At 52.2% G+C, this 14,357-nt stretch overlaps 1 protein-coding gene across 1 annotated transcript; it reads left to right on the top strand.

Moving 5' to 3' along the window:
• Positions 1–8,760: 8,760 nt before the first annotated feature.
• LOC121854675 (collagen alpha-1(V) chain-like) lies at positions 8,761–13,795 on the top strand (the record flags this gene model as incomplete). The annotated part of the gene is made up of 7 exons (XM_042349371.1): positions 8,761–8,804; positions 9,356–9,684; positions 10,307–10,441; positions 11,063–11,197; positions 11,651–11,892; positions 12,740–13,008; positions 13,650–13,795. Coding segments are annotated over exons 1-7 (1,300 nt in total), but the record flags the coding sequence as incomplete, so codon positions are not given.
• Between the last annotated feature and the right edge of the window lie 562 nt (positions 13,796–14,357).

Genomic DNA, 14,357 nt, shown 5'->3' with positions numbered 1-14,357 from the left:
TTTCACAAGTCGACTTCTCTAGATTGATGTTGTTATGGCTGTATATATTGACAGTATTTGTTCTTCCAATATTAAGTACGCTGCACTTGCTGGTGTTGAATTTCATTTGCCATTTTACTGACCACTTCTGCAGTTTACTTAAATCTTCCTGTAGGGCATTTGCATCCTTCCCTGAATTAAATTGCCGCCCTATTTTGGTGTCATCCGCAAACTTACTTATGTCACTGCTGATCGCAGTATCTAGATCGTTTATGTATATTATGAACAAGAGTGGGCCCAGTACTGACCCCTGGGGAACCCCACTGGTTACACAGCCCTACTCAGATTTAACACTATCTACGCTGACCCTCTGTGTTCTATCGGTAAGCTATGATTTTATTCAATTTAAGACTTTCCCCTCGATACCATGAGCCTTAACTTTTCTCAGAAGCCTCTGATGCGGTACTCTGTCAAACGCTTTGCTAAAGTCTAAGTAAATAACATCGTAATTTTCGTCATTATCTACTACCTCGAAGACTTTCCTAAAAAAAAACGTCAGCTGATTTTTAGACAAGATTTTCTCTTTGTAAACCCTTGTTGAGAATCGTAGATTAATTTGTTTTTCTCTAAATGCGATCGGATGTTATTTGCTATAATTGATTCAAGAAATTTCCCCACTACTGACGTCAAACTAATCAGCCGGTAATTTGACGCTGATGTTCTGTTACCCTTTTTGAATATGGGTACTACATTTGCCTGTTTCCACAAGTGTGGCACAACTCCCGTGTCTAATGATTTTGTAAATAAGTTTACGAGGGGTCCGCTAATCTGTTCCTTACACTCTTTCAAAACTCAAGGGAAAATTCCATCCGGCCCTGGGGATTTTGTCTTTAACTTATTTATCTTCTTAAGAACATCCTCTTTCTGGTAGCGATATTCTTTAATTTCTCTTCCTCATTTCCCTAAATATCAGTGAATATCTTGCGAAGGTGACAAAAAATTTTTCCCCAACACAGTAAATACGGTGATAATGGAAAGTAAACTATTTATTTGACCATTATACTTCACTTGACTATGTAATAATTTATAGCAGAAAAGTATATTATTCTACTTGTCGAAAATATCACCTTGACACTGGCTGTCCCTGGTCTAAAGTTCATCCACATCACCACACACTGAACCATCTCCAGTACAAACATACTCTCTTGTGGTGTTGAAGCACATGATATAAAGCGTCACTTTCGAACCATAGTAATAACACTTAATCGGATGGCTGGCGTGGCCATATTTGTTTTGCTAAATTTGACACCATAAGAAAGAACTGATACCTCCCAAAGTGACAACTGAGAGCTCGACTCCCAGACACTGAACCACCCAATCGAATCTTCCATCTCACCGACGCTCTTGTAATGATAAGGACCGGATATTACATGTAAATGCTCACTAACAGAAAAACTGAGTTGCTTCTGCAGGAAAGATGGGAAACGTTTTTTATTCAGCTGATCAGCAAAAATCACAGATGATTCAGAGAAATGTGGCCCCAAGCTCGACTCCTGATTCAGCGCTTCGTTTGTGGTGCCCAGCCACTCAGAACTCTCGATACAGATTCAGCGCTTCCTTTGTGGTGACCAGCCACTCAGAACTCATGAAACAAACGACAGGTTGACATATTCCCAAAGGCAGAGGTTCTGCATGATGAATACATTCTGAATAAATCACACGTAATGTTATGTAGATAATCAGAATTTATTGCAAATGCCAAACAAAGATTTTTATTTGGTATATTACGATATATTTATTTTTATGAGAAAATCTACAAAGTGGCGTAAACGAACCGAAATAACCAATAATTTGTACCAACTGACACTGCTGGTAGTCAAGGCGGGCGGGTAAGAGGGCGCAGGGGTGTGTGGTAATGTGTGGTGTGTGATGATGATGTTGATGATGATAAATGATGACGATAATGATGGCGTATATGTGATGACGACGATGATGATGAATGATGATAAATGATGAATGATGATGATAATGCTGATGATGAATAATGATGATTGATGCTGCTGAATGATCCCCAGTTATTAAAGACAATTCATCATCACTACAGACACACTTGGTTTGATTTACAGGGGTGAGGTTAGGTTAGGTTTCATTTCACCCCAAACTGTCTCTCAGAGTTTCTGACGGGGCATCTTCCACTCAAGCTGAACTAATAGCCCTCCTTGCTGCCCTTTTCGCTGAGGAAGAAGCAGATGGCTTCTGCCCCTTGCTTGTCTGCTGCGATTCCAGGTCTGCTCTCGAAGGGATCGCATTTGGATCAGGGGAAAATAAGCACCTCATCCTCCGAATATGAGGGTTAGCATCCACACTTCAGGATGCAGGCCGTCCTGTGACATTCCTATGGAGACCCAGTCATGTCGGTATCTTGGGGATTGAGACAGCAGATGGCCTTGCCAAGACTGGCTGCAACAAGTCCTCACCTGACTACGTTGTTCCCCGAACACTTTTACAGCTTAGGACCCAAATTCGCCGCAAACAGAGAGAAGCTCCGGAAGCAGCCATCCCCCTGGACTCCCAGCCCACCTGGTACGATGTCCTCCGTAAACTTCGTATGTCTATGGGAAAGGGTCGCGGAAAAGGGACGTGATTGCTGCCCGTATCATCATTGGGTATGACTTTGCTTGGGAGATTGGTATCCCCGCATCCCCTGAGCAACGCTCTTGTGCATTATGCAGAAGACCCGACAGCCGCACCCTTATCCACTACCTCCTAAGATGTCCCCACACACAACGCTTCCGTGACGCCTGCTGGACCACCACTCCACGACCCCCTGACGGAGACACGATGATCCTCCCCATACTGGCCAGATATTATGTAAATAACATTGATTATGTGTTAAAGGAATATCCTTCCTTCCTTAGGCTTTAGTAAGCCCCTTTATAATATTTATACTGTATATACTTGTGACACTTGCCAGATGCTTCTGGTGTTATTGTACAGGGGTACCTAGTGACAGCACTAGGATCCCGCTTCCTCTATCAAGGAATAAACAATAGAAATTGAATTGAATTGATCCAAGTGACGCGCTAGGTATTTACACTATCAAGGGCAAATAATTATAATGGAAATGATGGTTAGTGATCCCATTACATAATTTACTTCAGCAATAGCAGCATATGGGCCCCGGTGACGATACCTACCACTCTTACCCTAACAAAAACTTCAACTGAACAATGTGTTTAACATGAAATAACCAGGCCGATAACCCTCATGTATGTATGTATGTATGTATGTATGTATGTATGTATGTATGTATGTATGTATGTATGATTTTTACTCAATATCATATATCCACATATTAGCTTAGTTTAATATCCATCTTAATAGCAGTATTATCTGTCTATCCACATGCTACCTTTGGTTAATAGCCATCTTAATAGCAGTATTATCTGTCTACCCACATGCTAACTTTGGTTAATAGCCATCTTAATAGCAGTATTTTCTGTCCGAGCCACGGCATCCACAACTCCTGTACACACGGCGGAGAGCTACACTACCGCCTCCTCCTCCTGGACCCCACAGTACAACAACACAACTTGTTATCACCTTACCTTCACTCAACTGCTAATAACCATGAACAGCGTAGAGTCCTGGAAGTCCTCACGACGCCACAAACACGAGGTAATCCACAAACAGCAAACGTAAAACATGGAAATAGCGATCAAATACTGTATGACCACACACACACATGTTGCCTCCACCACTGCTGTACCTCTAATGATCACTGGCGAGTGGCGAACCCGAGGTGCTTCGATTCCTTAATTCATTGGTTCGCTTTACTGATTCATATGAAAATAATCGACTAGACGGCGGAAAGAACACCATACACGATTGGTCCGTCATATATAATCTCATTAATTTTCTTAAATCACTTTTATCCATCATTAGCTAAAATAAAACTGATAATTATTAATGAAAGATAGTCATGGGTTTCGAAGCTTCGTCAACGATCCGCTCTTACGTCCCCAACCAAACAAGCAGTTGGCTTCCACGGTTAGCACAAGCGTAATACTTCCATTATTTTTTTATTATTATTACTATTATTATTATTATAAATATTATTATTATTATTATTATTATTATTATTATTATTATTATTATTATTATTATTATTATTATTATTATTATTATTATTATTATTATTATTATTATTAATATTACTATTATTTTTATTATTGTTCGACTGATGACTCGCTCTTTGCTCATGAAGAATATCAAAATCATCAAATATTAATTTATTTTTCTTTCTAGGGTGTGTAGAGGGGAGGAAGGGTGTGTGGTATTGGAGGTAGGGTGTGTGGATGGGAGGAGGGGGTGGGTGGGAGGAAGGGTGGGTGGATGGGAGGGAGAGTGTGTGGATGCGGGGAATGGTTTGTTATTTATTTTAGATTGTGTGGCTCTCTGAGGCTGGCTTGAGGTTTACGGCTGACTAGCTGAAGTGAACGGCTGGCTGGCTGAGGTGCATGGCTGGCTGGCTGAGGTGAATGGCTGGCTGGGCTGAGGTGAATGGCTGGCTGGGCTGAGGCGAATATCTGGCTGGCCAAGAACCCCACCAAACAGATCCTCAATGCCAGACAGGCTGCATGTCGTCATTGGCAAGTACTGGGCAAGAACTGGCTCCAGAATGTATCTGCACCTGCGCCAGTGTTGGTCAAGTCTGGTCTTGAAGGAGCTCACTCTCGGTGCTGTCACACTCTCTGGCAGAGTGTGCCAAGAGTTTACAAACTCAGAAAAAGTTTGCCTTGACAATTTTCCGAACTTGTGGCTTCTTCAACCATAAGCTGTGACCACCCGTCCCGCTAGGCTAGTGGGGCACGTCTCCCAGGTATGAACCCTCGACCGAGTAATGTCCTCAGAGTTGTTTATAAACTTCAATTAAGTCGCTCCTTGACTACCTGTAGTATAAGCTAGGCAATTCCTGTACGGGGAGGGATATAAAATTTGCCCCACTTAAGAGTTTGATAAAAATGAAGCAAATATGAAAAGCACTGAGTGTATTGTATGCGGAGATTAAAAATTAACGTGGTATACGGTGCGTGTAAACGGAGAATATGAACAAGTACTGTGTGTACTTGTATTGTACTGTACATATTGCATACGTCCAGCAATCCCTTACTTAACTGTGATTGGTGGACTAAAATGTAAATCCAACTAACAGCCAATAGGAGAACAGAGCAGTCAGTCAGCAAAACACCCCCAACTTATGTTTTCCTGCTGGATATTTATTCTCCTTTACATTGTTCATGGTGAGATGAAACTGGAAATGCGATGGGCGGAGTATTTATTTATTCATATCTTCCATTGTTCTAAATGTGCAAAAACAACTGTCACCACAGTCATTCCAGTGATAGTGCCCCCTGGGGCCCTCCCATTTGCCCTACCAGGTGCGTCGCCCTTAGGGGCTCTCCCAGGGGTGTCGGTTTCCCTAGGGGTCCTGCAAAGGGTATCTGCGCTCCCAGGGGCCTTGCTAGGGGCGGTGGCGCACCCAAAGGCTTTACCAGGTGGGGTGGCGCCCACAGCAGCCATCCCAGGGGCACCGGTGCCCCCAGGGGAACTCTCAGGTGTGGTGGCGCCCCCAGGGGACCGCCAAGAGTTAACGTCGCGCCCAGGGGCTCTTCTTAGGGACAGCGATGCCCCCAGCGGCTCTCCTCAGGATCAGTGGTGCCCCCAGAGGCGGTGGCGCACTTAAGGGCTGCGGTAGCCACAGGGGCCTTTCCAGGGGCCCTACCAGAGGCGTCCCCTGCATGGACACTTATAGGTTTTGATCGTAGTGTCGTCCAGCAATCCCTTACTTAACTATGATTGGTTGACTAAAACGTAAATCCAAGTAACAGCCAATAGGAGAACAGAGCAGTCAGTCAGCACAACACCCCAACTTATGTTTTCCTGCTGGATATTTATTCTCCTTTACATTGTTCATGGTGAGATGAAACTGGAAATGCGATGGGCGGAGTATTTATTTATTCATATCTTCCATTGTTCTAAATGTGCAAAAAACAACTGCCCCCACGGTTAATCCAGTGATAGTGCGCCCTAGGCCTCCCATTTGCCTTTTGCACAGGTGCGTCACCTAGCTCTCACAGGGGTGTGGTGCCCCAGGAACCTGGCAAAGGTGGCGGCCCCAGGGGCTCCCACCTGGGGCGGTGGCGCACCCAGGGTCCTTCCCAGGGTTCCACAGTGTCCCTCCCAGAGGCACCGGTGCCCCCAGGGGACCTCTCAGGTGTGGTGGCGCCCACAGGGGCCCGCCAAGGGCTAATGTCGCCCCCAGGGGACCGCCAAGGGGTAACATCACCCAGAGGGGACCGCCAAGGGGTAATGTCGCCCACAGGGGCTCTTCTTAGGGGCATCGATGCCCCCAGGGGCTCTCGTCAGGGTTAGCGGTGCCCCCAGGTGACCTTCCATAGGCGGTGGCGCCCCAAGGGGTGACGGTACCCTCAGGGGCCTTCCCAGGGGCCCTACCAAAGGCGCCCACTACCTTGAGACCTATAGCTTTTGGGGGTAGTGTCGTCCATATTGCATACGTCCAGCAATACCTTACTTAACTGTGATTGGTGGACTAAAATGTAAATGCAAATATCAGCCAATAGGACAACAGAGCAGTCAGTCAGCACAACACCCCAACTTATGTTTTCCTGTTGGATATTTATTCTCTTTTACATTGTTCATGGTGTGATGATACTCGAAATGCGATGGGCGGAGTATTTATTCATATGTCCCATTGTTCTAAATGTGCAAAAACAACTGCCCCCACGGTCAATTCAATGATAGTGCCCCCTAGGTCCCTCCCATTTACCCTACCAGGTGCGTCGCCGTAGGGGCTCTTCCAGGGGTGTCGGTGCCTCCAGGGGCCCTGCAAAGGGTGTCGGTGCTCCAAGGGGCCCTGTTAGGGGCGGTGGCGCACCCAGGGGCCTTCCCAGGTGCGGTGGCACCCACAGGGTCCCTCCCAGGGGCACCGGTGGCCCCAGAAGGTCTCTCAGGTGTTGTGGCGCCCACAGGAGCCCGCCAAGGGCTAACGTCGCCCCCAGGGGACCGCCAAAGGGTAACGTCGCCCCCAGTCGCTCTTCTGTGGTCAGCTATGCCTCCAGGGGCTCTCCTCAGGGTCACCGGTGCCCCCAGGCGATCTCTTAGGCATGGTGGCGCCCCCAGGGACCCGCCAAGGGGTAACATCGCCCCCAGGAGCTCTTCTTAGGGGCAGAGCGATGCCCCCAGGGTCTCCCCTCACGGTCAGCCGTGCCTCCAGGGGTCCTTCCAGAGCAGGTGGCGCCCCAAGGGGCAGCGGTACCCTCAGGGGCCTTCTCAGGGGCCCTACCAGAGGCGTCCCTTACCTGGAGACCTATAGCTTTTGCTGGAAGTGTCGTACATATTGCATACGTCCAGCAATCCCTTACTTAACTGTGATTGGTGACTAAAATATAAATGCAAATATCAGCCAATAGGAGAACAGAGCAGTCAGTCAGCACAACACCCCAACTTATGTTTTCCTGTTGGATATTTATTCTCCTTTACATTGTTCATGTTGTGATGATACTCGAAATGCGATGGGCGGAGTATTTATTCATATCTCCCATTGTTCTATATATGTGCAAAAACAACTGCCCCCACGGTCATCCAATGATAGTGCCCCCTGGGTTCTCTCCCATGTGCCCTGCACCAGATGCGTCGCTTTTTAGGGACTCTCACAGGGGTGTCGGTCAGGGTCCCTGGCAAGGGTGGCGGCGCTCCCAGGGGCCCTACTTGGGGCGGTGGCGCACCCAGGGGCCTTCCCAGTTGCGGTGGCGCCCACAGTGTCCCTCCCAGAGGCACCGCTACCCCCAGGGGACCTCTCAGGTGTGGTGGCGCCCACAGGGGCCCGCCAAGGGCTAATGTCGCCCCCAGGGGACCGCCAAAGAGTAACGTCGCCCCCAGGGGACCGCCAAGGGGTAACGTCGCCCCCAGTGGCTCTTCTTTGGGGCAGTGATGGCCCCAGGGGCTCTCCTCAGGGTAAGTGGTGCCCCTAGGGGTTCTCTCAGGTATGGTGGCCCCCCCCCCAAGGGCCTGCCATGGGGTAACGCCGCCTCCAGGGGCCCGACAAGGGGTAACGTTGACCCCAGGGGACCGCCAAGGGGTAACGTCGCCCATAGGGGCTCTTCTTAGGAGCAGCGAGGACCCCAGGGGCTCTCAGGGTCAGCGGTGCCCCCAGGGGACCTGCCAGAGGCGGTGGCGCCCCAAGGGGCGACGGTACCTTCAGGGGCCTTCCCAGAGGCCCTACCAGAGGCGTCCCCTGCCTGGAAACCTACAGCTTTTGGTCGTAGTGTCGTACATATTGCATACGTCCAGCAATCCCTTACTTAACTGTGATTGGTGGACTAAAATGTAAATGCAAATATCAGCCAATAGGAGAACAGAGCAGTTAGGCAGCACAACACCCCAACTTATGTTTTCCTGTTGGATATTTATTCTCCTTTACATTGTTCATGGTGTGATGATACTCGAAATGCGATGGGCGGAGTATTTATTCATATCTCCCATTGTTCTAAATGTGCAAAAACAACTGCCCCCACGGTCAATCCAGTGATAGTGCCCCCTGGGTCCCTCCCATGTGCCCTACCAGGTGCGTCGCTCTTAGGGGCTCTGACAGGGGTGTCGGTGCCCTCAGGGTCCCTGGCAAGGGTGGCGGCGCTCCCAGGGGCCCTACCTGGGGCGGTGGCGCACCCAGGGGCCTTCTCAGGTGCGGTGGCGCCCACAATGTCCCTCCCAGAGGCACCGGTGCCCCCCAAGGGACCTCTCAGGTGTGGTAGCACCCCCCGGCGCCGGCCAAAAGGTAACGTCGCCCTTAGGGGCCCGCCAAGGGGTAACGTCGCCCACAAGGGCTCTCCTTATGGGCAGCGATGCCCCCAGGGGCTCTCCTCAGGGTTAGCGGTGCCCCCAGGGGACCATCCAAAAGCAGTGGCGCCCCAAGGGGCGACGGTACCCTTGGAGGCCTTCCCAGGGGCCCTAACAGAGGCCTCCACTACCTGGAGACATATAGCTTTAGGTCGTAGTTTCGTACGTATTGCATACGTCCAGCAATCCCTTACTTAACTGTGATTGGTGGACTAAAATGTAAATGCAAATATCAACCAATAGGAGAACATAGCAGTCAGTCAGCACAACACCCTAACTTATGTTTTCCTGTTGGATATTTATTCTCCTTTACATTGTTCATGGTGTGATGATACTGGAAATGCGATGGGCGGAGTATTTATTCATATCTCCCATTGTTCTAAATGTGCAAAAACAACTGCCCCCACGGTTAATCCAGTGATAGTGCGCCCTAGGGCCCTCCCATTTGCCTTACCAGGTGCGTCACTCTTAGGGGCTCTCACAGGGGTGTTGGTGGCCCCAGGGAACCTGGCAAAGGTGGCGGCGCTCCCAAGGGCCCTACCTGGGGCGGTGGCGCACCCAGGGTCCTTCCCAGGTGTGGTGGCCCCAGAGGGTCCCTCCCAGGGGCACCGGTGCCCCCAGGGGACCTCTCAGGTATGGTTGCGCCTCCAGGCGCCGGCCAAGGGGTAACGTCGCCCCCAGGGGACCGCCAAGGGGTAACATCACCCAGAAGGGACCGCCAAGGGGTAATGTCGCCCACAGGGGCTCTTCTTAGGGGCATCGATGCCCCCAGGGGCTTTCGTCAGGGTTAGCGGTGCCCCCAGGGGACCTTCCTTAGGCGGAGGCGCCCCAAGGGGCGACGGTACCCTTGGGGGCCTTCCCATGGGCCCTACCAGAGGCCTCCACTACCTGGAGACATATCGCTTTAGGTCATAGTTTCGTACGTATTGCATACGTCCAGCAATCCCTTACTTAACTGTGATTGGTGGACTAAAATGTAAATGCAAATATCAACCAATAGGAGAACAGAGCAGTCAGTCAGCACAACACCCTAACTTATGTTTTCCTGTTGGATATTTATTCTCCTTTACATTGTTCATGGTGTGATGATACTGGAAATGCGATGGGCGGAGTATTTATTCATATCTTCCATTGTTCTAAATGTGCAAAAACAACTGCCCCCACGGTTAATCCAGTGATAGTGCGCCCTAGGGCCCTCCCATTTGCCTTACCAGGTGCGTCACTCTTAGGGGCTCTCACAGGGGTGTCGGTGCCCCCAGGGAACCTTGCAAAGGTGGCGGTGCTCCCAGGGGCCCTACCTGGGGCGGTGGCGCACCCAGGGTCCTTCCCAGGTGTGGTGGCCCCAGAGGGTCCCTCCCAGGGGCACCGGTGCCCCCAGGGGACCTCTCAGGTGTGGTTGCGCCTCCAGCCGCCGGCCAAGGGGTAACGTCGCCCCCAGGGGACCGCCAAGGGGTAACATCACCCAGAGGGGACCGCCAAGGGGTAATGTCGCCCACAGGGGCTCTTCTTTGGGGCATCGATGCCCCCAGGGGCTCTCGTCAGGGTTAGCGGTGCCCCCAGGGGACCTTCCATAGGCGGTGGCGCCCCAAGGGGCGACGGTACCCTCAGGGGCCTTCCCAGGTGCCCTACCAGAGGCGTCCCCTACGTGGAGACCTATAGCTTTGGTGGTAGTGTCATACATATTGCATACGTCCAGCAATCCCTTACTTAACTGTGATTGGTGGACTAAAATGTAAATGCAAATATCAGCCAATAGGAGAACAGAGCAGTCAGTCAGCACAACACCCCAACTTATGTTTTCCTGTTGGATATTTATTCTCCTTTACATTGTTCATGGTGTGATGATACTGGAAATGCGATGGGCGGAGTATTTATTCATATCTCCCATTGTTCTAAATGTGCAAAAACAACTGCCCCCACTGTCAATCCAGTGATAGTGCGCCCTAGGGCCCTCCCATTTGCCTTACCAGGTGCGTCACTCTTAGGGGCTCTCACAGGGGTGTTGGTGGCCCCAGGGAACCTGGCAAAGGTGGCGGCTCTCCCAGGGGCCCTACCTGGGGCGGTGGCGCACCCAGGGTCCTTCCCAGGTGTGGTGGCCCCAAAGGGTCCCTCCCAGGGGCACCGGTGCCCCCAGGGGACCTCTCAGGTGTGATTGCGCCTCCAGGCGCCGGCCAAGGGGTAACGTCGCCCCCAGGGGACCGCCAAGGGGTAACATCACCCAGAGGGGACCGCCAAGGGGTAATGTCGCCCACAGGGGCTCTTCTTAGGGGCATCGATGCCCCCAGGGGCTCTCGTCAGGGTTAGCGGTGCCCCCAGGGGACCTTCCATAGGCGGTGGCGCCCCAAGGGGCGACGGTACCCTCAGGGGCCTTCCCAGGGGCCCTACCAAAGGCGCCCACTACCTGGAGACCTATAGCTTTTGGGGGTAGTGTCGTCCATATTGCATACGTCCAGCAATACCTTACTTAACTGTGATTGGTGGACTAAAATGAAATGCAAATATCAGCCAATAGGAGAATAGAGCAGTCAGTCAGCACAACACCCCAACTTATGTTTTCCTTTTGGATATTTATTCTCCTTTACATTGTTCATGGTGTGATGATACTGGAAATGCGATGGGCGGAGTATTTATTCATATCTCCCATTGTTCTAAATGTGCAAAAACAACTGCCCCCACGGTCAATCCAGTGATAGTGCGCCCTGGGGCACTCCCATTTGCCCTACCAGGTGCATCGATCTTGGGGCTCTCCCAGGGGTGTCAGCGACCCCAGGGGCCCTGACAAGGGTGTCGGCAATCCCAGGAGCCCTGCCAGGGGCGGTGGCGCACCCAGGGGCCTTCCCAGGTGCGGTGGCGACCACAGGTTTCCTCTCAAGGGCACCGGAGCCCCCAGGGGACCTCTCAGGTGTGGTGGCGCCCTCAGGTGCCCTCCAAGGGGTAACGTTTCCCACAGGTGCCCGCCAAGAGGTAACGTTGCCCCCATGGGACCGCCAAGGGGTAACGTCACCCCCAGGGGACCGCCAAGGGGTAACGTCACCCCCAGGGGCTCTCCTCAGGGGCACTGGTGCCCCCAGGGGAGCTCTCAGGTGTGGTGGCGCGCCCATGGGCACGCCAAGGAGTAACGTCGCCCCCAGGGGCTCTTCTTATGGGCAGCGATGCCCCTAGGGCCTCCCCTCAGGGTCAGTAGTACCCCCAGGGGACCTTCCAGAGGTGGTGGCGCCCCAAGGGGCGGCGCTACCCTCATGGGCCTTCCCAGGTGCCCTACCACAGGCGTTCCCTAACTGGAGACCTATAGCTTTTGGTGGTACTGTCTAGCATATTGCATACGTCCAGCAATCCCTTACTTAACTGTGATTGGTGTACTAGAATGTAGATGCAAATATCAGCCAATAGGAGAACAGAGCAGTCAGTCAGCACAACACCACAACTTATGTTTTCCTGTTGGATATTTATTCTCCTTTACATTGTTCATGGTGTATCAGGAAATGCGATGGCCGGAGTATTTATTCATATCTCCCATTGTTCTAAATATTAAAAAACAACTGCCCCCACGGTCAATCCAGTTATAGTCCACCCTGGGGCCCTCCCATTTGCCCTACCAGGTGCGTCGCCCTAGGGGCAGTCCCATGGGTGTCAGTTTCGCCAGGGGCCCTGGGAAGGGTGGCGGCTATCCCAGGGGCCCTGCCAGGGGCGGTGGCGCACCCAGGGGCCTTCCCAGGTGCGGTGGCGCCCACAGGGTCCCTTTCAGGGGCACCTGTGTCCCCAGGGGACCTCTCAGGTGTGGTGGCGCGCCCAGGGGCCGGCCAAGGGATAAGATTGCCCCAGGGGATCTTCTTTTGGGTAGCGATGCCTCCAGGGGCTCTTCTTTTGGGCAGCGATGCCCCTAGGGGCTCTCCTAAGGGGCACCGGTGCCCCTAGGGGAGCTGTCAGGTGTGGTGGCACCCCAGGGGCCCGCCAAGGTGTAACGTCGCCCACTGTCGCTCTTCTTAGGGGCAGCCATGCTCCCAAGGGTCCTTCTAGAGGCCGTGGCGTCCCAAGGGGTGGCGATACCCTCAGGAGCCTTCCCAAGTGCCCTACCAGAGGCTTCCCATACCTGGAGACCTATAGCTTTTGGTGGTAGTGTCGTACATATTGCATACGTCCAGCAATCCCTTACTTAACTGTGATTGGTGGACTAAAATGTAAATCCAAAAAACAGCCAATAGGAGAACAGAACAGTCAGTCATCACAACACCCCAACTTATGTTTTCCTGTTGGATATTTATTCTCCTTTACATTGTTCATGGTGTGATGATACTGGAAATGCGATGGGCGGAGTATCTATTCATATATCCCATTGTTCTAAATGTGCAAAAACAACTGTCCCCACTGTCAATCCAGTGATAGTGCCCGCTGGGTCCCTCCCATTTGCCCTACCAGGTGCGTCGCCCTAGGGGCTCTCCCAGGTGTGTCGCTGCCCCCAGGGGCTCTGCCAGTGGCGGTGGGGCACCTAGGGGCCTTCCCAGGTGCGGTGGCGCCCATAGGATCCCTCGCAAAGGCACCGGTGCCCCCAGAGGACCTCTTAGGTGTGCTGGCGCCCTCCTAGGGGCCCGCCAAGGCGTAACGTCGCCCCCAGGGAACCGCCAAGGCGTAACGTTTCCCCCAGGGGACCGCCAAGGGGTAACATCGCCTCCAGCGGACCGCCAAGGGGTAACGTCGCCCCCAGGGGACCGCCAAGGGGTAACGTCGCCCCCAGGGGCTCTTTTTTGGGGCAGCGATACTCCCAGGGACTCCTCAGGGGCATCGGTGCCTTCAGGGGAGCTCTCAGGTGTGGTGGCGCCCCCAGGGGTCCGCCAAGGGGTCACGTCGTCAGCAGGGGCTCTTCTTAGGCGCACCGATGCCCCCAGAGGCTCCCCTCAGGGTCAGCCATGCCCCCAGGGGACCTTCCATTGGCGGGGACGCCCCAAGGGGCGGCGGTACCCTCAGGGGCCTTCCCAGGTGCCCTACCAGAGGCGTCCCCTACGTGGAGACCTATAGCTTTGGTGGTAGTGTCATACATATTGCATACGTCCAGCAATCCCTTACTTAACTGTGATTGGTGGACTAAAATGTAAATGCAAATATCAGCCAATAGGAGAACAGAGCAGTCAGTCAGCACAACACCCCAACTTATGTTTTCCTGTTGGATATTTATTCTCCTTTACATTGTTCATGGTGTGATGATACTGGAAATGCGATGGGCGGAGTATTTATTCATATCTCCCATTGTTCTAAGTGTGCAAAAACAACTGCCCCCACGGTCAATTCAATGATAGTTCCCCCTAGGTCCCTCCCATTTACCCTACCAGGTGCGTCGCCCTAGGGGCTCTCCCAGGGGTGTCGGTGCCTCCAGGGGCCCTGCAAAGGGTGTCGGTGCTCCCAGGGGCCCTGTTAGGGGAGGTGGCGCACCCAGGGGCCTTCCCAGGTGCGGTGACACCCACAGG

Source organism: Homarus americanus, unplaced genomic scaffold (assembly GCF_018991925.1).
Source record: "Homarus americanus isolate GMGI-L3 unplaced genomic scaffold, GMGI_Hamer_2.0 scaffold56178, whole genome shotgun sequence".
NCBI classification, from domain to species: Eukaryota; Metazoa; Arthropoda; class Malacostraca; order Decapoda; family Nephropidae; genus Homarus; species Homarus americanus.
This window is presented reverse-complemented; position numbering and strand designations above follow the sequence as displayed.